The following is a 25190-nucleotide window of genomic DNA, read 5'->3' on the forward strand; positions in this document are numbered from 1 at the left end:
ATATCTGCTACCTAAGACCCATGTTTTATTTACTCTTTTCATGAGGTTACACTGTGTTCTATTGTTTTACTGTTATTAATCATGGCAATTAGATGAACAGGTCAGCATTTGATCCTTCCGCTCAGGAAGCATAACATTGTTACTTGCACAAAAGGATACCTACAAGGCCAGATGATTTGATGTAAATGTGCAAATGAAACAGTTATCCAAATTAGCCATTGAAAAATTAGCATGGAAGCCGAAGATCTAAAATAAAAGCAGAAGATGCTGGAAAGACTCATTCAGTGTGGAAATAACAGAGTGAAACAGAATTAACTCTGACATTCTGATGAAAAACATGACCTGAAACATCGTGTGGAATTTTCAATTCTTAGCTCCCACCAAAATAGGATTGAGATTTGGTTTACACAGAAGACACAGAGTCAGGATTAATGGAACTTCTTCAAGTTGGAAAGATCTAACTTGTGGAGTGCTACAAGGGCTCAATTACTTATTATCTACATTAATGAATCAGAGAAAGGGCAGAACAAAATGTTTGCTGATTATATAAAAATTGGTGGAAGGGCATATTGAAAGGAATTGGCAAGGGGATATAGGCAGGTTGTGTGTGTGGAAAACCTGGCAGATGGAGCTTAATGCAGAAAATTGTGAGGTTATTCACATTGGTGGGAAGAATCAAAACACAGATTATTACTTAAATGGAGGCAGACTCCAAAAAAGTGCAGTAGAGAGGGATCTGGGTGTTCTTGTGCATGAAACACAAGAAGTTAGCATTCTGATGCAGCGAGAAGAGAAATGGAATTTTGGCCTTTACTGCCAGGGGGTTGGAGTTTAAATTGCTGGAAAGTTTTGTTACAACTATACAGGTGTTAGTGAAGCTGCGTCTGGAGTACTGAGTACAGTTTTGTCCCCGTTTTTCCTAACGGATATACTGGGATTAGAGACTGTTCAAATGAGATTCACTAGGCTGATGCCTGCAATGAAGGTGTTGACTTTATCAATAACAACCAAACAGATTAGGCCTTTATTAGAATTTAGATGAATGAGGTAATCTTATTGATACATACAAGGTTCTGATGATAAATAAAACAAAGAACTGTACATACTGGGAATCTGTAAAAAGAATTAAACTTGCTGAACAAACTCAGCAGGTCTGTCAGCATTGGTGGAGAGAAAGCAGAATTGATGTTTCAGATGCGGTGACCTTTCTTTTGACCATTCAGTTGACAATAACAGCACACCTCCCATAGCAACTACCACAATCAGCAGGTTGACAGCTCAGACACATCAGCAGCACCATTGTTATAGGTAGCCACTGCAGAGGTTGCAAGGAGAGGACACCTCCATGTTGAGGCACAAATGAGCAGAAGGTAAGCATGTTTAAGTTCAGCACCAGGGCAAAACAGGCTATTCCTGGTGATGGCAAGTAGTGCACTATTCGTTGGCAGTACCATAGGTGCAGGAGCTACCTCTTGAATGATTATAATGATCATAAAGCAGGTAAATCACTCCGAGAACCGGCTGGATGCTGCCATGGTTAATTTAGTGGGGTCACCGTTCTATGGTGGCTTCTTCCAGCATTTTCAAAATTACTGGCAGGTGTGAGAGGGAGCACAATTGGCCACTTAGTGGGCAGTATTGTATCCAAGGTGTCCATTGCTGGCATACTGTGCTGTCAAGAATACATTAGGCTCCCTCCCACTGCTTTCACCTGCTATCTTAGCAACCCTCCAAGCCTCCCAGACCATCTCAATAGGGCTGATAAAATTCTGCCTATGTTTCCCTCTCTACAGAATGCTGCCAGACCTGCAGAATTATTTCCAATATTTTCTATAAAATTAAGTTGTTTATTGTTTTAAATTCCATTAATGTAATGTTGAATTTATTTTTTGAAGAATAAAGGAGTACAACTAACATTTATTGTTGATAATTACAACATCCTCCAACCAGATTGGTAGAGAACCAATTGACAAGAGGTAGCCTGTACAGAAAGATTCTACATCCAATGAGGGAGTAATAGTATCAGCATCAGAAATGTGTTTGCAATAATTTTATTCAATTATCCTGTCTGCCAAATGCAGCCAATTGTGGTATTTGATCATTATTTGGACAGTCAATTTTTGTAGTACGGTGAAATTTACAACAATAACACATTCACAACTGCATTCATTAAAAAAAATCTGCAGTTATGTTGCTGATGGTATTTGAATCATTTTTGGACAATCAATTTTTTTAGCACAGTGAAATTTACTATATTAACACATTCACAACTGCACAAGACAGTGTTCACATCACTGTTCAGTCAAAATAGCCCAATCAAAAGGATGGAATAATGGAAGATGAACTTCAATAGCAGTGTTAACACATCTTTCAGAAGCAAATTGTAACTTAACCAGAAATAAGCTGAAAGTAATATTCACAATGTAAACTGAACATAACATGCATGTAGTTTAGATTGCCAAATCCTTCCCTATTAAACTGTAGCCATTAGAAACATCTGGATTCCACAATAAATCTATATAAATTTATATTAATAAATTTAAGAGCTAAAGACACTATTACAAATAGATATGTCTTTAGATTTACATTTCTAACACACAACTTTGTAAAGTTTTATTTAATACTATGATAAAAATAAGGCACCGATAATATCGGTGTTTAGTGGGTGTTAAAATGTGAGAGAACACAGATATCATATAATGTGACTTTGTACTTCAGTATAAAATCATACATATTTTATTCATGTGTGTCACTGTGCCATGAAATGTGCTTCTGACATTGATACCACAACAAGTCACAATGTCACCTAGTTATTGCATTCATGATGTCAAATTGGTAATTAAGCAGAACATACATAGAAGGCGTGCGGTAATAGTTTTAAAAAGAGGCAAAGTTATAAAAATATGATATACAACCATTCTTATTGGAGCTATTTAAAACATGTGCCTGAAGGACAAACAGCAAAGCCAAAAGCACATTACTGCACAGTACTCTATACGATGTGAAAAAGATTATCTTTAAAAATAAGCATTTTTACAAAAGTTCTTTTAAAACAGTCATTATTTTACATTTATTTACATTAAACCAAATTCTCAACAGGGAGTAGGAAACTGATTACAACTTGGGACAATATTTATATGAGTTGATAAAATTTGGAAAACCAACTTTAACCCATCTCAGAGGGTTTTACGAATGCAATGTGCACTCTCTGAACTAAGTTGAGGCTCGGAGTATTTTACTTTCCAGGCCACACTTACATGCTGTTAGTCAGCTGCCCACACATAATGGGCAAAAAGCAGCAGTTGGCTGGTGAGTGTTTAGCGACTAAACATGTGCTTATTGGAAAACAGACAGGTTTCAGGGAGGAATTTTCAGGGTGAAAAGGGTGAGAAGGCTGCAGCTATCTTTCTGAGGTCCTCTCCTCCTGGCCATACACAGAAAAACTTTTCATTTTCCTTGGAAGGTCTTTTGTCCATCCCAACAGTTGCCAAGCTCCTTTCATCTAGCAGAGAAACCATAATGGCTTTGTATCTAAAATCAAGGTTATAATCAAATTGGTGTCCCATTAAGTACATGCAGTCTCTTCCTGCTTAAGGCAGGCATGTCAGGCGTCAATTGATCCTTGCAGGTTCAAATTGCATGTGGCTTAAGAGGGGTCTTTTGAGTGGGTAATTCATCTGCTTGGTTTTAACGGCCCATCCTCTGAGTATCAGCCTGTGTTGTCAGGGGTAACATTTTCCCTGTGCTCAACTACTCCCTATTAAGAATTTCTCGTTAATGCATTATAATTTCAGTTCTAATTGCCTTCTATGTAATAAGTAAATTAATCTAGAGGTTATAAATTGTTTAATTATACTTTCTATATCATCATCTATATTTGAACATTGGACAATGGATTTGGAATTATCAAATAAGATCAGAATTTGCAACAATGGCACAATTAATACTTCGTTATATGTTAATGATGGCTATGGATAAATTCCTACTTCAATTTGATTGTTACAAGTCTAGTGTTTTTAAACTTAAAATGCATCATTCATCCAGACCCTTTCAGGCTGTTTGCATAAAGGCACTACAAGTAAACTTGACATCAAAATATTAAAATTAATCTCGATCCCTAACCCTAGACCCTATTTTTATATGTTGCCAGTGGTATTTAGCTTAATTATTTGACATTTTATTAAATAATGTCTTATGTCATCTTATTCAATGCAACCAAACGATTCTAACTGATAAGAGGACCAATTTGATGTAAAAACGTTGAGGGCATAAATGTTTTGTGGATGTTAAAGATGTTATTGTCCTCGAACATGAATGTCAAAGTTAGCAATATACACATTATAGAAAGGCTCATATTTTGAATGAGAAGGCACAATGATACATAGTCATACATTAACAACTATACAGTACATTGTACTCCAGCTGAAAGACAGTTAGCACCTTGGTATCTTTTATTTCTTTCTGTAACATTCTTGTCTCCCTTGAATTTCTTTTGCTTTTACCCTTCCTTTGTTTTTGGTTTCAGTTTCATTATTATTCTGATAGTTTGACTTGTGTATTTCAGGTTATATACAACTTCTTTTACTGTTCTTTTCCAATCTATTTATTTTCTTTCCACTGTTCTTGTGGACTTTGTGAACATTTTTGCTGATCAACATGAGGGATATTAAGACTGCGAGTTAAAACTGCCTGTTTTGATACTTGCTATCAGCATCAAATAGTCACAAAAACAGAATTATAAGTACACACTAAAGTTCTCATTAATCTCTTAGCGATACGCTTCAGTATGAGAAAGCACTATCCCTGATGTGTCATTGAATCATTTCATTGCTTACACAAAAATGTGACATGAAGCGATTGCAGATGTTGGAAATCTAAAATTCTGCTGACAAGAGTTGCCAGACAATCAGACAGCTAGCACGGAGAACCTTTCAAGAGACTGGTCAAGGATGAACAGGCAGAGAATAAGGGAGAGGAAATTCAGGGCAGTCATTGAAATGGCATATGGGACCCATAATAGAGATGTCTCCCTCCCACCCCATTTCTACATGCCAGCAGTCTGAGCAGTGATAGCTGCAGCAATTCTCACTCATTGCAGCATCCTTCTGACCCATGGAAAAGAACTGTAGTGGGGTGGGAAGAAGCCATTGCAAACATTAATTGGCCACAGCCAATCATAAAATTGTGATTGGGCGGGATAGGTGGATAGGTGCTACTAAATAAACCTTTAGCTTTAAGTCCAATTTTAAGACACTGCCTGTTCGCCAATCCAGACCACTGGAGTGTATAATTTTGCCCAATGTTCCAAATTAACAATCTGGTCACTGACCTGAGATTGCAACTGTTTCTTTCTCCAAAGATGGCGCTAGATTTGCTAACAACATTTGTTATAGCCTGTCCTGTGACCTAACATGAGATTGCTAATTCAGTGAAAACCATGGCAGTTTTGTACAGGGGCCCCTTTCTCACATGCTACTGTATTGAAACTACCCAAACTAATTTTTTTGTGGGAATTGTATAGCTCCAGTTAGGCAGAAGGTTCATTCCATCAATATGAACTGGTTTTGGAACACATCCCAGACATGGGCTGTCCATTGAAACATAGAGACTCTTTTTGCTTGTTTTCACTTGGCTTACCTATATATGGTGGAAGTTTTCTAAAACTTTCATCTTTTTCTCTTCTTTCGTCTATCCCTTTGTTTTCTTTTTTTCCATTTCCTTGCGTATGCATTGGTTAGATTTTTTCCTGGAAATATAGTTCCTGTTCCGTCCCCAGCAGAAAAGCTTGCCTTGAGCTTGTCAACTCAGAATTTGGTTTGTCCAGATTTACACTGGAAAACCATCCCATCTAGAAGGAAGCTTGACCTACAGAGCTTCTGGCTCACCTAAAGTCCCAGCAGCAACACAATTGACCAGAGGTTGCTGCTGGGACTACAGCCAGTTCTTGAGGAAGTACAATCATGGAACCTGGAATCAAAGGAAAGTTCTGTATTTTGGTTGACCTGGCTAGGAGATCTCAGCAATGGGGCTGATGGATTTTTGGGCGGAATGTGTGAGGGATGTCATGAGGATGGTTAAAGGTGAAGTGTGATCTTTGGGTAGGTAGTTTCTGATGAGCATAGGGGAACCCCTAGAGGAAGTAAGCCCCCTTTTTGCCTCTTCGGTGAAAACTGTTTGTCTCCACCTTCCCTTGCCATACATAGAACAGTGGCAGAGGTTGAATGAAAGTCTTAAATGACCATTAATTGGTGATGTAAGTACCTCGATAGGCGTAGGTGCTGGCAGGCTTCCTGACACATTCCCCACCCATTATTATATGGATGACAGGTTTGAGATGGGGGAAAAGGTGATGGAATATTGCTCACTTTATTTTACAAGCTACCTCTATCTTCAATTTCATGGGCAGGGACTGTAAAATTTAGCTCTACGTTTAAGTTTCTCATTTGTTTCATTATTCATAACACAGAAATGTAATTCATTGCTAGAAAAACTCATGGTTATATTTTTACCTTACTGTAGTGTCTTCCTCCTTGTTTTTGGGATAGCCAGCTTCTTATCTTATTATCATATCTTTATTTGCTTTCACGTTCTCCGAATTACTTTTGTAAAATGTTTGCTTCCCTTTTATGTTATTACCCTTCTCCTCCTCCTCTTTTGCTTCTGTTTTTTTTTCTTAAATGTTTTCCCATCTTTCATTTCCTAACTTTTCCTAACATGCACTTGCAGAAGACTTCTTTCTGTATTCAATTAGCTGGCCATTTTAAAATTCATTTCTGTCAGGCTTAACAATCATTTAATATTACCTATCAACATGATAATGCCACTAAAGTATCTACAGTGGCTTTATTAAAGTTATTTAATAAATTATGAATGCAAAATTACGGTTAAAGTATTTCTAAAATAGTTACTTCTATTAAACTCAGTTTTTATCTTGTTTTCTGTTCTCTATTCCACATTCTCATCTCAGTCAACAGGAATTTAACCTTCTGAAACACCACTCACATAATGAAATACCATATTGCTTCAGTGGCCAAAGACCAAGAGGAATCAGGAAAGGTTTGTGAAATAAGCAAAGGCATGTCTACATATATAGATTTTAAAGGTGGCAGAGATGGTCAAGAAGATTTAAGGAAAGAATTTCAGCTTAAATTGTTGAGTAAAAGCAAAAGTAAAGGTTTGGGTCCTTTATAAAGGTTTCAGAAAAAATAGTGCTTGTTCTTAACTTGTATAAGTGCTGCAGAGACCTATAAGACTACAAAATGTAGGAGCAGAAGCAATCCATTTGGCCCATCAAGTCTGAGATCATGACTGATCTGATAATTATGACTTGGAGGTAGAAACTGAAAGTACTGTAGCCAAATTTGCAAAGAGCACAAAAATAAGTGGAAAGGCAAGTTGTGACAGGGATACAAATGATTTCAGAGAGATATTGATAAGTTAAATCAGTAGGCAAAAATTTGGAATTTAGACTATAATGTGCAAAAATGTGAAGTTGTTCATTTTGGAAGGAAGAACTAAAGAGTAGTGTTATTTAATTGGAGAAAAAACGCAGAAAGCTGAAACACAGGGACTTGGGGGTACTTGTGCATGCATGAAACATAGAAAAGCAAGCACACAGATGAAGCAGGTAATCAGGAAAGCTCATGGAATATTGGGTCTTATTTCAAGGGGATTGAAGTATAAGAGTTGTGAAGTCTTACTGCAACTGTACAGTGCTTTTGAGATCACATCTGGAGTACTGTGAGCAGTTTGGTCCCCTTATTTAAGGAAAGTTATCATTTCATTGGAGGCAGTTCAGAGAAGGTTCATGAGGATGATCCCCAGATGGAAGGAGGGTTTTATCAGGAAAGGCTAAACAGGTTGGAACTTTACTCATTGGAGCTTAGAAGAATGAAAGGTGATCTCATTGCAACATATAGAATTCTTACGGGCTTTACAGGGTAAATGCTGAGAGGATGTTTCCTCATAGGAGAGTCTAGGACCAGCAGACATAGTCTCAGAATAAGGGGAGACCAATTTAGGACTGAGATGAAGAGGAATTTCTTCTCTCTCAGGGTTGACAGTCTTTGGGACTTCATGCCACAGAGAACTACGGTAATAGAGGCCTTGCGTATATTTATGATTGAGATAGATAGATTTTTGATCAATAGAGGAATCAAGGATTATGGAAAAAGTTGGGAAAGTGAATGGTATAGCTGACTTGAGGGACTGAATGACCTGCTCCTGTTGTGACTAATGGTGTTATGGTCTTATAATCATCAAGTCCACTGTCCTATTTTATGCCCATTACACATGATTACCTTACTGATTAAAGATTTATCTATCAGAGCCTTGAATATACTTAGCAGTACAGCCTGACAGCTCTCTGTGATAAAGAATTCCACAGGATCACTATTCTATGAGAAAATAAATTCATCTTATGTCTGTTTTAAATGGGTGACTCCTTACTTTGAGATTATGTCGTCTGGTCCTAGACTGTCCAACACTGGGAAATAGCCTCTCTGCACGATTCAATCCAGTTCCTTGAGAATCTGGTATGTTTTAATAAGGTTACCTCATTCTTCTAAACTTCAATGAGTACAAGCCCAACCTATTCAAGCTCTCCTCAAAAAATATTCCCTCCATTCCTGGAATCAATGCAGTGAAACTTCTTTAGACTCTCTCCAATGCTAGGATATCTTTCTTGAGAAAAGTACGAATAGCAATAATTATGAAATCATTACTCCTGTTCCAATCTCTTTTCATTCTCTTTTTCTGTTCTGTTCTGGGACCTTGGGTTTGAATCCCGGTACAGCAGATGGTGGAATTCAAATTCACTAAAATATATGGAATTAACAATCTAATGATGACCATGAATCCAATGCCAATTGTTGCAAAACCCCATCTGGCTCACTAATGTCTTTTTGAGGAGGAAACTGCCATCTTTACCCTGTCTGGCCTACAGGTGACTCCAGACCCACAACAATTTGGTTGACTCTTAATTGGGGATGGGCAATAAATGCTGCCTAGTCAGTGTTGCCCTTGCCCTGTGAATGAATAAAAAAAAATTCTTATTTCTAGACTACAATGGACTTAATGGGCAAAATTCCCAATGAAATTGTTTGGAGTTTCGTAAGACTAATTTCTGTCCAAATAGAGTTTTCAACCCTCCTGTTTTCGATGGTAGATTACTGGAATGGACAATTGGTCTCTGAAATATAGTTGATGGCAACTTGGTATAACTGTTATATAAGTGATGCATGCATTCAGGGTAACCAAGCTGTTATGACTTACAAAAAAAAACTTCAGTTATCAGTGTCCTGCTGTCTCTTTGTTAGAATTCACTAGTTATAAGGATAACGGATTGAGTCAATGAAAATTGCCTGCAAGTTCTGAGTCCTGAGAGTCTGACTGGAGGAAGGGTTTGGGAGTGTAAGGAGAGAGAGTGAAAAGAACAGGACAAACAGTGGGAGATGAAATCTCAATGTGGCTCTATCCCACTTTATTAGTGAATCCTTAAGCATTGCAATATCCCTGAATGCTCTAATCTTCCTTTACTAGCCTTTTCTTTTCTAATTGCTCTTTTCCCCTTTTTGACACTTCTCAAAATCTACCCCTTTGATCATAATTTGGTCATACGTCTCAATTGGCTTAACATTTATTTTCTTCATGTTTCTAATATGTGTTTTGGAATGTTTTCTAATAATGCTACATACGTGCAAAGTGGTGTTTTCACAAAATTAAATAATAATTGCTGAAAATTATCTCACCTGTTCATATTGAAGTTCACTTAACAGTAATTATGTGACAGCCATCTACAGCTTCGGCTGAAGCATTAATGATTAGAACTTACAACATAGAAATATATCTATTAGCCTCAATGGCCTATGTTGGTATTATATATGCAATATGTTTTATTGCAGGAGCCAGCAAGATCTGGTGCTTCTTTGAGGAATGTGTCTCACCTTCCTGATGTTGCAATTCAGGTCAGAGGTGTGGCTGTCAATGAAGCTTACATGAATTGAATTAGATTTGGTCTATTATTCTTATCACTTACTGAGAACTATGAGAAATATGACATGTTCAAATAGCATGTGATTATGTTCTACCTGATGGTATCACGTTTCAAAAATTACTGAATCAAATCTCCAGGACTACAGTAAGCCAGACTTGGCATCCCTCCTCCCAGGTGAATTTAAAGAAGCAGTATAAGTGAGATAGAACCCAGAAAGATGGGCAGAATTTAATCCAGGCGATTGGTCTTATTCACTCAGCAGACAGCTGGCAAGAATGCTTAGTGAACTCGTTTGGGGAAGGTCTGTTGTATTACATTTCAGTCAGGCATGTAAGCAGCCAAGGATGACCCTCCCTGGGACCAAAGACACTAGGGTAGAAATTCCCCACACTTCACCTGAAGGCTAGCAGCCAATCAGAGATTGGCAGCTCCTCACTGGTGACATGATTTGCAAGGATGATACTGAAACTGGAAAGTTTGTGTTCTCAGCATAGGCTGGGACTTTTTTCCCCTGCAGCTTAGGAGGCTGAGGGGTGACCTTAAAGAGGTTTATAAAATCATAAGGGGTACAGATAAGGTGACTAGCCAAGGTTTTTTCCCCAAAGTGGGAGAGTCCAAAACTAGAGGGTATGGGTTTAAGATAAGAAGGAAAAAATTTAAAAGTGACCCTAGGGGAAACTTTATAAATATAGAATCTCTACAATTGGAAACAGGTCATTCAGCCCAGCAAGTCCACACTAATTCTCCGACACACCCAGACACACTCACATCCCTGGACAATTTAACATGGCCAATCCACCTAAGTTGCACATCTTTGCACTGTGGGAGGAAACCAGAGCACCCAGAGGAAACCCAAGCAGATATGGGGAGAATGTCCGAACTCCAGACTGTCAGTCACCCGAGGCTGGAATTGAATCCAGGTCCCTGGTGCTGTGAAGCCGCAGTGCTAACCAGAAAGGGTGATCAGAAGGTGGTGGGTATATAGAAAGAGCTGCCAGAGGAAGTGATAAAATCAAGTACAATTACCATATTTAAAAGACATTTGGACAAGTACATGAACAGGAAAGGTTTAGAGAGATATGGGCCACGTGCTGACAAATGGGATTAGCTCAGTCTAGGCAACCTGGTTGGCATGGACAAGTTGGACTAAAGTGTCTGTTTCCATGCCGTATAACCCTATGATAGCACTGTTAGGTGGTGGCTGCTGCCTGCAATGCAGCTACCAAAGCCTATGATCAGTAAGGATTCCAGCCCACAGATGATGAGGGTGGGATACAGTTACAGGGAATAGATCACAGGCTTGGGCTGGCAGTTGTGGGAAGAAAGGTTTGACAATAGCTTTCAGTGGACCTTCTCTCTTCCTCAAATGTTTGGTTCCTCAATCAGGGACCAAGTGCCTGACAATGAGATAATTTCAACTGCCCCAACCCCCTCCAGGGGCAACATAAGAACATACCAGGGCTTGTTTGTCAATCTCTCTGCATAGTGACTTACCCCGCCCACTGCTGGATGAATACCAATTGCAGCAAAATGACACCTGAAATTGGTATTCATTGGATTTAATTAAGGTAGTGATGGGAATCAATTCAGGGCTGCAATCTGATGCTCTTCCATCCAATAAAATGCTACCCCTGCCTCCAACCTTGTCTTGAATGGAGACATAAAATTCTGCCCAACATGATTTTAGATTGAAATTCCTAGTGCTACTTGAGTGTAATATTTGCTTACTGCTCTCCAACCCCAGGAATTTCAGATGCTTTATTTTCTTTCATATTCGGTATGTTGCTGGTGGTGAATGGAATGTACTGAAAGGAGGGATACTCTTTCTGCAGTTTTAATTCCATACATCTGCATTATGGTTCACTTTATTTCCTTCACCTACATCTTTACCTCTAAAACCTCTGTCTTTATCTTTCTTACTTCTGGTTTTGTTTCTCTTATTATTTGTACTTTTAAAAATATTAATTGTTCATTTATCCTTGTTTATTTCCTAACAGTTACTTAAACTTATTCTCTGTTAATATTTTTTATTTGCACTTGCTATTTTTTTTGATTCAACTTTTTTTCTTAACTCAACTTTTTGATGGAATTTTCCATAGTTTGTTTCCATTAGTAGGCATTTTTTTTCTATACTATTTAATTTTCACCACTAGCAACCTCCCACAATAACTTCCTAATGCTGTGATTAATTATTGTCCTTGAAATTAGGTCTTAGGCTGCTACCTGACAGTCTTTTTAACCCACAGTCTGCTGGTTTCTAGGATGAAAATTTCATATCTTGTCATGTCATACTGGAATCACCTTATCAGTGTTTTCATAGAAATAGACAACCTTGTTTATTTCTTGAGTGCTTGCTTAACATGCTGACATCACTGCCTTTCCTCTCGCATCCATATACGTTCTATCGACTGCTCACTGTGGATCAGCACAGACAGGTTTACCATTTATTTTGCAAACTAACTAACCTGTTCTGTAAAACAAAAGGGGCATAAGTAGGATCAGAGATAGTAGCAACTGTGGATGCTGGAGAATCTAAAATAACAAGGTGTAGGGCTGGATAAACACAGCAGGCCAAGCAGCATCAGAGGATCAGGAGGCTGATGTTTCAGGCCTAGACCTTTCTTAAGAAATGGGGGAGGGGAAGGAGGTTCTGAAATAAATAGGGAGAGAGGAGGAGGTGGATAGAAGATGGATAGAGGAGATGATAGGTGGAGAGGACACAGACAGGTCAAAGAAGTAGGGATGGAGCCAGTAAAGGCGAGTGTAGGTGGGGAGTTAGGGAGGAGATAGGTCAGTCCAGGGAAGATGGACAGGTCAAAGGGGCAGGATAAGGTTGGTAGGTAGGAGATGGGGGTGGGGCTTCAGGTGGGAAGAGGGGATAGGTGAGAGGAAGGACAGGTTAGGGAGCGGAGATGAGCTGGGCTGGTTTTGGGATGTGGAAGGGGGACGGGAGGTTTTGAAGCTTGTGAAGTCCACTTGATACCATTGAGCTACAGGGTTTGCATGCGGAATATGAGCTTCTGTTCTTGCAATCTTCGGGTGGCATCACTGTGGCACTGCAGGGGGTCCAGGATGGACATGTCATCTGTGGAATGGGAGGGGGAGTTGAAATGGTTCACGACTGGGAGGTGCAGGTGTTTAGTGCGAACTGAGGGTGAGTGTTCTGCAAAGCGGTCCCCAAGCCTCCGCTTGGTTTCCCTGATGTAGAGGAGGCCACAACGGGAACAGTGGATGCAGTATACCACATTAGCAGATGTGCAGATGAACATCTGTTTGATGTGTAAAGTCTTCTTGGGGCCTGGGATGGGGGTGAGGGGGGAGGTGTAGGGGCAGGTGTAGCACCCCCTGCAGTTGCAGGGAAAAGTGCCGGGTGTGGTGGGGCTGGAGGGGAGTGTGGAGCACACAAGGGAGTCATGGAGAGAGTGGTCCCTCCGGAAAGCAGATAAGGGTGAGGAGGGGAAAAATGTCTTTGGTGGTGGGGTCGGATTGCAGATGGAAGAAGTGTTGGAGGATGATGCATAAATAGGAACTGCATTTGATACAGCCAGCTACTCCAAAAATTGCTCTGCTGCTGAAAAGAAAGCAATTTGTGGAAGAGGGCAGTATATTTTTTAAAAAAGCAGAGCCTCAGCCATGTCTGACGTTGTCATTGCAAATTGATTGAAAACCAGAGCATGGACTATTCACAAGATTTTTCAGTTTGAGGCTGTTAACTTCAATTTGACAACATTGCAACATATTTTTCCTAACTTCATTTGCATTACAAAATGAGGTGCTACATTAGAATGTCCAAACATTTTTTACTGTGTAGCTCATGGACCTCAGATAAATAACATAGAATTACAAGTTGTTTCATATAATTGAGAAAGACTGATCAAATTATGCTCCTAAGAAATTTGTATTGGCTGGCTGTATTTCAATTATTGATAGTCATAATCACAATTTATTTATGCTATTAATTGATACTGAATGTATTTTGTAATTTATGTGTATTTAAAAAGTTAATTATAAAAATACCCAAAATAAATTAGTTTCCAAAGATTTTAACCAGATTATAAATAGGTTTGATTATTATTGCTGATCCAAATTGGAGTAATTACCCTTATATTTATTTTTTTTCTGTTGAAAGAGCAATTCTGAGTAATAAAAGACTAAACAATGTGAACATGTCATCTTACAATTTTTAATGAACTATATTTTAATTTTTGCCTTAATGTTCTTCACTCTTAGCTGCTTGAGAGGACAGTGAGTCAATTTTGCTTCACTTTTTTCTATCCATGATGTTGTATGAGCATCAATGCTACTTCAGATGTCAATTAAGATGAGTCATTATACCTTCTCCGGTATGAGCACCTGGCTTTTAGTTGGGTCCATACTGGGATTTAATTCAGCTGAGATTAGATGCCATAAGATGGATATATGTTGTGCCAACAAAAAGTTAAATATTTACCCAATGTGGTAAATTAATGAATAGTTGCAGGGATTATCAGGCTTTGATAAAAATGAAAAATGAAGTGGCATGATACAGATTTCAATATCTCACCAATTTTACCCAGTTGGGTTTAGATTGACTGACCAACAGTCTGAAAGTGCCTGGATTTGTTTTCACCTAAAATGATCAAACAGTTAAATTATTTGAGTTTTTTTCTTGAATGTCAAATCTAAAAGCTTGTTTACTGTGTGGAAATTTAATATTTTGGAAAAGTCCAAAATGCCAAGTGCAGATCTGTGTTCTAGAATTATTAATGTACTCTGTAAGTTCATAATAGAAATAGATGCTAACATTGTCTGACAATGTAATTTTGCAGTTGTCCCTAGTCTAGAAAGGACTAATAGAGGACATTTTCTCCTGATAATTTGCACATACCTAGCAGCTACTTTCCCAGTGTTGTTATCAATATTAGTGAATAACCGGCTAGATATCTAAAAGCGGGTGCTGATTTAATATTTCTCTCCATTTTGGTGCAGTTTACTAAAAAAAACTTATTTATTTAGATCTTAAGCAGTTAATTTGTTGCTCCATCCAATGTGCTTTTAAAAAAACAGCTGTTAGGTAGTAACTGCTTATCTTACCAAGGTATGAAATATTGAAGTATGTTGGTTGCAAGATATGATAATCATATTAACCCTGTATAAAAGAATCAGAATTATATTTCAATGCAGTTTATTAAAGAATAAATTCAGCTGTGCTGAGTAAAACTAATATTATTTGATATTCTTCTACTATTCCTACACTTAGAAATGATATATAATTGATAATTTCTCTGAAATATCTGAACTAAATCTGAGTTCAAACCCAGCCCCCCCACACCTAAAATTATGTACATTGAAATACGGTGTTATGAATTGCTTTGTGCTCAAAGAATTAACAATGCTGGTGATGGGAACGTTAGTTTCCTCCAATGTCAAGTAATGGCAGTCTATGCTACTCCCAGTTCAAAATGGTGTAGCTGTAGGTCAGTACTCAATAGATGCTGTGGGGAAAGTTGACATTAATAAGTACACATAAATTATAAGGAGGCTGTACATCATTAATTCAGCAGGTGCACACTGTTTATGCAACTGCCAAACTGATCAAAGATATTGGAGAAATTAACAGTCATGCTCCCCATCAGGAATGCACCATGTCCTGCACTCAAATTGAAATTTTCATGCTTTGGTGACCAAATATAATGCTACCATATGGAATCCATGTACAGGAGTTAAGAAGCTGATCAAGACACCGGCCATAGGGCACAACTAAGAATTTTTCAGTTTTCAATCCAGTGAGTACTAAAAGCACCTCTGAATACCTAATTATTCTGATGAGTGATTACTTTGCATTGCTTAAATTCATCAAATAAACGATAGAGAAATCTAACTTCACTATAATTAATAATTGTGGCCAGTTAGTTGACATGGAGCATTTGACATTGTTACTGTGCTTGCTTTTTGTGATAATGGAGTTTGCTGTAATGATTTGAATGCAATGGCTTCCTAACACAGGCAGCTGCAAGAAGTCAAAGAGCAACTCACTTCGACAAATAAAAACGTCAACAAACAAATAAAAGATTCCAACAGTCGTGGCTCAAAAAACAAAGTGTGAAGAGCAGAATTTCTTACTTTGGAAATTCATTGCCATACACTTTTAGCAGTAAAATTGATAAACTCATGCCTCACCAAAATAATCTGTTATATTATACTTTTTGACTAATATGTAGCCTCCCTTCCAACACCTCATTAAAACTTTGGTGATATGACTACTATCTTTCTGCATTTTTTCAACGAATGATTTACATATTACAAAGCGCATTGTTTCGGCTTTTCAAACAGTATAATTTTTCCCTAATTCTCTAAAAACTGCTATGCTTCACCTTATGGGTTGCACCAACAGTAAATGGCACACATTATACAGGAAATTGTGTTCCCTCACATTTTCCTTACTTTCCAGCATTATCATGAACTGAACCAATAATGAGGCAATTGTCATATTCTGCAACCATTAGTTTGGTTAAGAAAGAGTCTGAAAGATATTGTTTTGAACCCTGAGCCAAAGCTCACTGCAGTATACAGCATATTCACTAGGATTCTAATAATGAATGCCACCGACAAACTTGCTGTCCTTTTGATTCCTTCATTTCAGTCCAATGATTTAGCTCTTCCTCTCCTGAGCTGTTGAGGCCAAGTGAAATCCAACCAATCATTTCCTTGCGTTTCATGCTCCGTTTGTTATACACAGACAGTATGAGTGTCACATCGGAGAGTTGAAACAATGCTACCTGAAAAATGAATGTTTCTTTGTACACAGGATTTGGTTGGCCTCGTCGAATGGACGTCTTACATTTGGACATCTCCTGACCCATTGAATTCAGCAGTGTTAACTTGACATATGTGTCTGGAAAAGCAATACAGTTTAAAAGAGGCATCAGAGGTAAGAAAATACTCTTTATAATCAATGTATTGCTACCAATATCAAACACTTAGCAAGCTTCCACTAGCCACAACACTTTGTAAGCATACTAATCTCAGTAACAGAGTATACAATACATAGAAGAAATGAAAAGGTATGCCTAAAAGATAGCAGGGTGATGAAATGAATAAGGAAAAGGGTCAACAGGAAGCACAAAGAATGCCATCAAAACAATTTGAAATGGATGGACATTAATTATAGCAAAGCTGGAATAACAATCTCTCCATTTTATTTTGGTTTTTGTTTAAATTCTGAACTAACTAGCAACAGTCACGAAGAAAATAAATTTGTTATGTGAAAATAATCTTTTGAGAAACATCATCAACTTTGAATAGAATCTGATTGTTGGCCATAACCCTTCCTTTCAGTAATTTGCTTTCATTTTTCTCCAATTCTGTACTAACCAAGGCAAAGTTTGACAGTGTTCAAAGTTACTAAAGTGTTTTTTGTCAAAAGTCATAAATCATCAGGCATTTACAAATTATATTATTATATATATATCTTTTCCTGGTCCAACAACATATTTGTCACCCCAAACTTAAGAAGAATAAAGTGGAATTTTTATTTATAATGGCCTTTCTTATGAGCATGTAATTATTATGTCATGTTTCATAAAGGTGGCTAATCTGACCTTTTAAAAACAACTTACAGGATGACCTCCAGAAGTAACATGACAGTCTTTGTCACTTCACTGTCAGCCAAAAAGCAGAAAACTAGTATGTTACCTCAACACTAATCACAAAGGAAGACATTTAGAACTTTATTAACCCTTGGACAATTAAATGGGTCATTAAAGGTGTCAAAATTTAAAGTTTCTGAGACAAACAGGAAACTGGGGGACCCCACAGGGAATTCCAAGATATCTGACTCTACATTGTGAAAAGATGTTTCATCAAAGTTAATACTGTAGTCATCTTGAGTCTTGATTTGCAGAAGGCTCCAAGAACAAGAGAACAGCAAGGAGAATATGAACAGAACACCATCAGAGTGAGATGTTCAAAAAAAGAGATTTCCAAGAAACAAGTTTTCATAAATCAACAATAATGCTGCTGAAAAGAGTCCAGACAATTTTCAAGTATTGTATCCATGGATGTTGTGAGGATCAGAAAGTCTTCTTTCTCCCTTAAAGCCTGCTTTTCCCACTAAGCTGATGTGTGTGAACAGCCTCTAGCTATTGAACTATAGATCCTGTCATAGCTGTTGATTTCCAAATACAAGTTTTCAAACCATTCATGTTGGAAAGAGAAATCTTCAAGGAAGTAACTGGTCTACAACAATAACAGATGGATCTTATTCTTATTCATATCTACTTCCAATTGTTATATCCATATTTTATCTAATATTTGTATTTTTTTTGTTAGTAACTTTGATGAATAGTTGTGTAATAATCTAACCTTTGATCTTGTTTAAAAAAGTACACAATTATTTTTAAATTGGAACACAAACTAAAAGGGACTAAATGCATAATCTAAACTCACATTCATGGATAACGACATGGACATTTTGGATGTGGCCATAATATCTTATTGAGTCAGATAACCAGTATTGTCCCAATTATTCTTGATTTTCAAATCACAGTTTTGCTCTGGTCCTTTACCTATGCTGTTTTTTTCATTCATCACAGGATGTGGGCGTTGCTAGCTGGCCAACATTTATTACCAGCCCCTAGTTGCCCTTGAGAATGTAGTATTGAGCTGCCTTCTTTAACTGCTGCAGTCTATGTGCTCTACCTTGACCCACTATGCTGTTAGGGGTGGAATTCCAGGATTTTGACCCAGTGAAAGTGAAGGAACAATGAAATATATCCAAGTCATGTGGCAAGTGGTTTAGAGGGGAACTAGGTGGTGGTGATGTTTTCATGTATCTGGTGCCCTTGTCCTTCGAGATGAAAGTGGTCATGGATTTGCAAGGTGCTGTCTAAAGATCTTTGATGAATTTTCTATGTGCATCTTAAAGATAGTATACACTGCTGCTAGTGAATGTCAGCAGTAGAGAGAGTGGATGCTAATGGTTGTGGTGCCAACAAGTGCTGAGATTCCTTGGATGATATCAAGCTTCTTGAGGGTTGTTGGAGCTGCACCCTCTGGGCAAATTCCATCACAATCCTGACTTGTGCCTTTGGGGAGACGGAGGTGACTTACTCACCACAGTATTCCTTGTCTCTGATCTACTCTTGTAGCCTACGTATTTGAACTTCTGGCTAATGGTAACCCCCAGAATGTTGATAGTGGAAGGTTCAGTGATGGTAACACCGTTAAATGGGGTGCTGGTTAGACTGCCTAGCATTATGTGGCGCAAATGTTACTTGGTACTTTGTCAATCCAAGCCTGGATATTGTTCAGATCTTGCTGCATTTGAACATGGATTGCTTCAGTATCTGAAGAGTTGCAAATGGTGAAAAACATTGTGCAGTCATCAGCGAACATCACCACTTCTGACCTTATGATGAAGGGAAGGTCATTGATAAAGCAACTGAAAATGGTTGGCCCTAGGATACTACCTACAACACTAGGACACTAAAACTGCATTGTTGACTCAATGTAGAACTGTTAATAGCAATACACTGGATTTAAAAACAGCTCCCAGAATTAAAAAGATGATATACTAACATAAGATGCATACTAGTAATATCTTTTATTTAAAAAGTAACATTTATTTTGTCTTTAATACTCAAGCATAGTATTATTCTTAAATTACTAAGCAGAATATCATTATCCAAGCAACATACTGTTGTTGTGTCCTCCACCTGGGTATTGGTCTCAATCTCTTGACCCTGCTCTGTTCTCATTTCTTGTTAACCTTCTTGCACAATCTTCAATTTATTTTTAAGTGTTCACTTTGTTGTCTATTAATTGTTCCAAAAATTGGTTAGCTAGCAAAGGAGAGTCTAGCAGATACCTTGCACAACAATTTCCACATATGATTCAATTTAGTCAGGTTACTAAATGCAGCACTTTCGTCTTGCCCCTTTTGGTAGAATGCTTTTCAAATTAGATATAGGCTACAAAAGATACTGAGAGTTCTCAACAGTGATTCTTAAATACTGCTAAAATCCACTCAGGTATTTTTCAAGAAAGATATTTATGTAGCAAGAATTTTCTGATGGGCTGAGCAGAAAAAGTGATTAATACTCTCTCCTCAAAAACTGATGAGCTACATTGTATTGTCAGTTTGGTGACCCCAATTGGCCAGTAATATTCAAAAAACTTTGAACCCAAAAATGGATTAAGCTTCTTCACTACAGTCATGAATTTGTGCTTTAAGTTTGTCCTTTGATCACCAAATCTGAAAGTCTGCTCCCAGCACTAATTTTAATTACAGTCATAAAGGTATACAGCATGGAAATAGGCCCTTCGGCCCAACTTATTCATGCTGACCAGGTTTTCTAAGCTGAACTATTCCCATTTGCCTATGTTTGTCTCACATTCCTCTAAATCTTTCCTATCTATGTGTCTGTCCAAATGCATTTTGAATGTTGTAATTGTACCCACCTCTGCCAGTTCCTCTGGCAGTCCATTCCATATATGCATCATTCTGTATGTGAAAAGAGTTGCCCTCACGTCCCTTTTAAATTTTCCCCTCTTACTTTAAACCTATACCCTCCAGTTTTGGACACTCCCTTATCCTGGGAAAAGACTTTTGTTATTCACCTTATCTATACCCCTCATGATTTTATAAACCTCTATAACGTAATCCCTCAGCATGCTATGTTTCAGGGAAAAAAGTCACAACCTTTCCTTAAGTCAAACCTTATAGTTTTGGTAATATCCTTGTAAATCTTTCTTGCACCCTTTCCAGTTTAATAACATCTTTCCTATACAGGCCAACCAGAATGGTAAGCAGTACTCCAAATGTGGCCTTACCAATGTCTTGTAAGCTGTTACATGACTTCCCAACTCCTGTACTCAGTGCTCTGACTGATGAAGGCAAGCATGCCAAGCGTCGTCTTCATCATCCTACTTACCAGTGGTTCTGCTTTCAAGGAAGTATGTACCTGCACCCCATCCTCTCTGTTTGACAACACACCTGGACCCTACAATTAACTGTGCAAGTCCTACCCTGATTTGCCTTACCAAAATGTGACACCTCACATTTATATCAATTAAATTCTGTCTGCCATTCCTTTGCACTGGCTCAGTTAATCAACATCCTGTTGTATAATTAGGTAACTTTCTTCACTGTCCACTATACCACCAATTTGGATGTAATCCGCAAACTTACTATGTCTCTTATATTCTCATGCAAATCATTTATATAAATGACAAATAACAGTGGACTCAGCACTGATCCCTACAGCACACTACTGCTCACAGGCCTCCCGTATTAAAAAAAACCCTCTACCACCACCCTCTGTGTCCTACCATCAAGTCAATTTTGTATCCAATTGTCTATTCCACGGCCTTAGAAGCATCTGTGCAAAAAGATTGTTCCTGGTCTCCATCCACAATTTCTTCCTTTTATCCTTTAATCTGCATCCTCTAATTCTAAAACACTCAGTTATTTGAAAGTTTGCTTTTACTTACACTGCCCCATTCTTCATAATTTTAAATAGATCTTCATCTGTACTTTTTAGAAGATAGACAACTAAATTAAACAATAGCTTTCATTTATCAAAGTATATACATTACTCTGATTTCTTTCTCCTAGAAGTCAGGAGAGGTCTAACAATCATATTGATGGAGAAAACCTTTTTGTTTGTCTGACCTGGAGACGTTTGCTATCTACTGAAGTTGATTTTCAAAAAGTGAGCAGTGGTCATTTGACTCGGCCACAATTTAGGTGGGGGTAGCTGGCAGATACAAATCAAAATTCTAACTGATCCTGTACATTTCCCACATTGTGAGTTACGCTAACATTATACTTTGGTGTCAATTTTTGTGATGAACAATTCATCATTTTTTTAGATAATTTTGTTTAGAGTTTATCAAGCATGACTCAAGCCATAAAACAACAATAAACCAGCTTACTACATTTCTATGAAATCTTGATCTAAACTCAAGATCTTGCAGTTAGTAATGAAGTGATACTGTTAACTCAAAGAAAGCAACCTGCCAAGATCTACAATCTACCCCCTGGTCAACATATGTATGAATCTGGTAACAAGTGAAGTGGATCTTAGGCATCCTCAATAGTGATGTCATCAAGCAAAGAAAGTAACCAATCAAATTTAAGTGACATCATTAGAAAGGTAAAAAGCCAATCAAATTGAAGTAATGTTACAGATAACAAACCAAAAGTAAAATACGCTGATTATCATTTATATTTAATTCAGTTTTGGAGAGAATGCAATAAAGTATTGAGACATACACAAGGGATTAAGATAGAAAACTCAAGATCAGTAAATTTTTTTAAAACGTGCATTCTAAAATTAAGTGGAACATTTTATCATTATGGAAAAATGTGACATTCCACAAATCTAAAATCAATATTTTCGGGACCAGAGAAGTTTTCAGCAATAATTAGGACCATAGTATATCATCCAATGAAAGTCACACCTCATTCCACTGGATGCACCCTTTTCAAAAACTTTGCAGAAAGATTGATAGCATAAAAAGGCAAGTCATCTTCAATTCAGTGATTTCTAATTAATTGAAGTCTGTGGTGCTTCTACAGCACATCCTATGAAAAATCATAAACTCACCGTCAGTAATTTCTGAGTTTTTGTTTAACTGTGTATGTGCTAACTCCATAAGTTATTGTCATTATCAGAAGAATAATCATGGTGAATATGATAATTTTGCCATCATAATGATTGTAAAATGAAAGTCTGCATCTAAACATGAGACATATCTGCTCTGAACTTTCAAAGCATGAAATAAGATCTAGCAACTGTCAAACATCACCCACAGTGATCAGTACATTTTTCAAATAATATTTAATATATATGCAACTGTATTAATTATTCCTATTTTGCTTGAGCAACCATTATATTGTTAAATGATCTGTTGAGTTATAATTAGGTGATAAAAGAAATATCAACTATTTTTACCTTATATTCACAAAAATCCTGATCAAAGCTTTGAATGTTTTGGTAAAGCAGATATCAGAATTCAGTAGCTTTCTTGTTTTTAATTTCAAAACATTTCTAATATCATCATACAGTAATGATTGATAGAATATTATACCAATTATGAATGACCTTTACCATAGCCCAGTTCAGTATAAGGAGAGATGGTTAGTTCCAGCAGTATAATTTATCCTGATCACAGAAAATAACATTAGGTAAAAGTCTCTTAAAGCCAGCACGAATGGTGGACAGCTTCACTGCTGGCAAGTTTCTTTCACATGAAAGAGACAAGAGCCACTAATAGCAATCCTGTACTGCAACTCACCTCGGATTATATAAACCTGCCCACCTATCAAGTGTTTTAGACAACAGAACAGTCCATCTGACAACAGGGGGTGGAAAGCAGTAAAAGAAATAATGGCCAGATGTCAATAGTTGGGTGAGAAAGGGTCATAGGTCAAAAGTTAAAACGAGGAACACTGTTTACTACAGTGGTAAAAGTACAAAGGCTTTAACAATTTAATAACAAGAAAAGGTTCAATAGAGAGGATTATTAGCTGCCTGACGTAACAACTCAATTTCTCATTATTGTGCCATAAAAGTGCATATTCACAATCCTTTTTGAAATCTAATCAGTTTGCAATCTCAGTATATTACTACCCCATTCCTGTTCATGAACAAGAAAATCAAAGGTCCTTGTTTCCCTTGTACTGCATCGTGACATTGCATTGCCCACTTTATGACCACTGCGTCTGAAATTTACTGTGCTTTTCATACAGTTAACTAATTCGTGAATTTCAAGACAACAAGTATCAATGCAAGCAAAAACTTATCACTGAAAAAGGTAAGGTAGGACATCAAATGCCACTTGAAGTAGGTTAACAAGTCCTTTTTAATAGATAAACAGTTTCAAAATGAGCTTCTTGTCAAGTGGGCTTTGTTCATTATCAAAGTAATTGTGCAACAATTACAAACCTTGCAAGCAACAGAAAATATTGCTAACTTATTTTTTCTTTCACCTCTGGTTATTTAATATAAACTGTTAAAGAAAGGTATACAACCAATCCAATAAAATAAATTTCAAGAAAAGTTATTTAAAATGCACGACTGATAAAAATGTCACAGGAACTGATTTTGAACAAATTTAACAGTCAAATATGCAATAGTAGACAAATGTCTCATATTTAGTAAGGACATTGTTGCACTTCCACTGTTTTTAATGTGATAATTATTTTTACGGATAAAAAGTTATTACTTATACTCTAGTGAAAGCAACTATAGTTTTACAAGTTTTTGCAGTTTTTCCTCTAAGTGCCAGTAATAACATGAAATCAATACTACGTGAAAGACAAACATTTTCAAAACTTAGGTTAATTTACCAAAGCTGTGTTATTTTTAAATCTGTCTGTTAAGTTATTTCTGGAAGTATTGCAGAAAAATCTAATTACATACAAAAAAAAGGGCAATTTGTAGAAATGAAAACCATTTTTATATAATTTAAGCCAAGGTCAATGTAAACTCAATAGATGTAATGATGCAAATCAAATATCAGCTACTTAAAGCACATTTCGAGATTAATGCTTCAATCATATGGAACTTGAGTGTTTTAATAAGCTGAGAAATAACACCGCGATCAAGATTATGAAATGTGAGGCTGGATGAACACAGCAGGCCGAGCAGCATCTCAGGAGCACAAAAGCTGACGTTTCGGGCCTAGACCCTTCATCAGAGAGGGGGATGGGGAGAGGGTTCTGGAATAAATAGGGAGAGAGGGGGAGGCGGACCGAAGATGGAGAGAAAAGAAGATAGGTGGAGAGGAGAGTATAGGTGGGGAGGTAGGGAGGGGATAGGTCAGTCCAGGGAAGACGGACAGGTCAAGGAGGTGGGATGAGGTTAGTAGGTAGGAGATGGAGGTGCGGCTTGGGGTGGGAGGAAGGGATAGGTGAAAGGAAGAACAGGTTAGGGAGGCAGAGACAGGTTGGACTGGTTTTGGGATGCAGTGGGTGGAGGGGAAGAGCTGGGCTGGTTGTGTGGTGCAGTGGGGGGAGGGGACGAACTGGGCTGGTTTAGGGATGCGGTGGGGGAAGGGGAGACTTTGAAGCTGGCGAAGTCCACATTGATACCACTGGACTGCAGGGTTCCCAAGCGGAATATGAGTTGCTGTTCCTGCAACCTTCGGGTGGCATCATTGTGGCACTGCAGGAGGCCCATGATGGACATGTCATCTAAAGAATGGGAGG

At 37.7% G+C, this 25190-nt stretch overlaps 1 protein-coding gene and 1 long non-coding RNA gene across 2 annotated transcripts in view; one reads left to right on the forward strand and one right to left on the reverse strand.

The window, feature by feature from the left end:
* Window positions 1–21537, forward strand: part of LOC125454920 (uncharacterized) — a 40320-nt gene extending 18783 nt beyond the window's left edge. The window contains exons 2-3 of the long non-coding RNA XR_007248117.2: window positions 16782–16904; window positions 17877–21537. This is a non-coding gene — a long non-coding RNA (uncharacterized LOC125454920). The remainder of the gene's footprint in view (window positions 1–16781; window positions 16905–17876) is intronic.
* Window positions 1–25190, reverse strand: part of LOC125454919 (synaptotagmin-14-like) — a 234325-nt gene that overhangs the window by 4719 nt on the left and 204416 nt on the right. Inside the window, exons 8-9 of the mRNA XM_048536236.2 lie at window positions 23276–23332; window positions 16753–16868 (exon numbers count right to left, since the gene is read on the reverse strand). Of these exons, the coding sequence (XP_048392193.2) occupies window positions 16753–16868; window positions 23276–23332 (173 nt within the window). The remainder of the gene's footprint in view (window positions 1–16752; window positions 16869–23275; window positions 23333–25190) is intronic.

Source organism: Stegostoma tigrinum, chromosome 9, assembly GCF_030684315.1.
Source record: "Stegostoma tigrinum isolate sSteTig4 chromosome 9, sSteTig4.hap1, whole genome shotgun sequence".
NCBI lineage: Eukaryota > Metazoa > Chordata > Chondrichthyes > Orectolobiformes > Stegostomatidae > Stegostoma > Stegostoma tigrinum.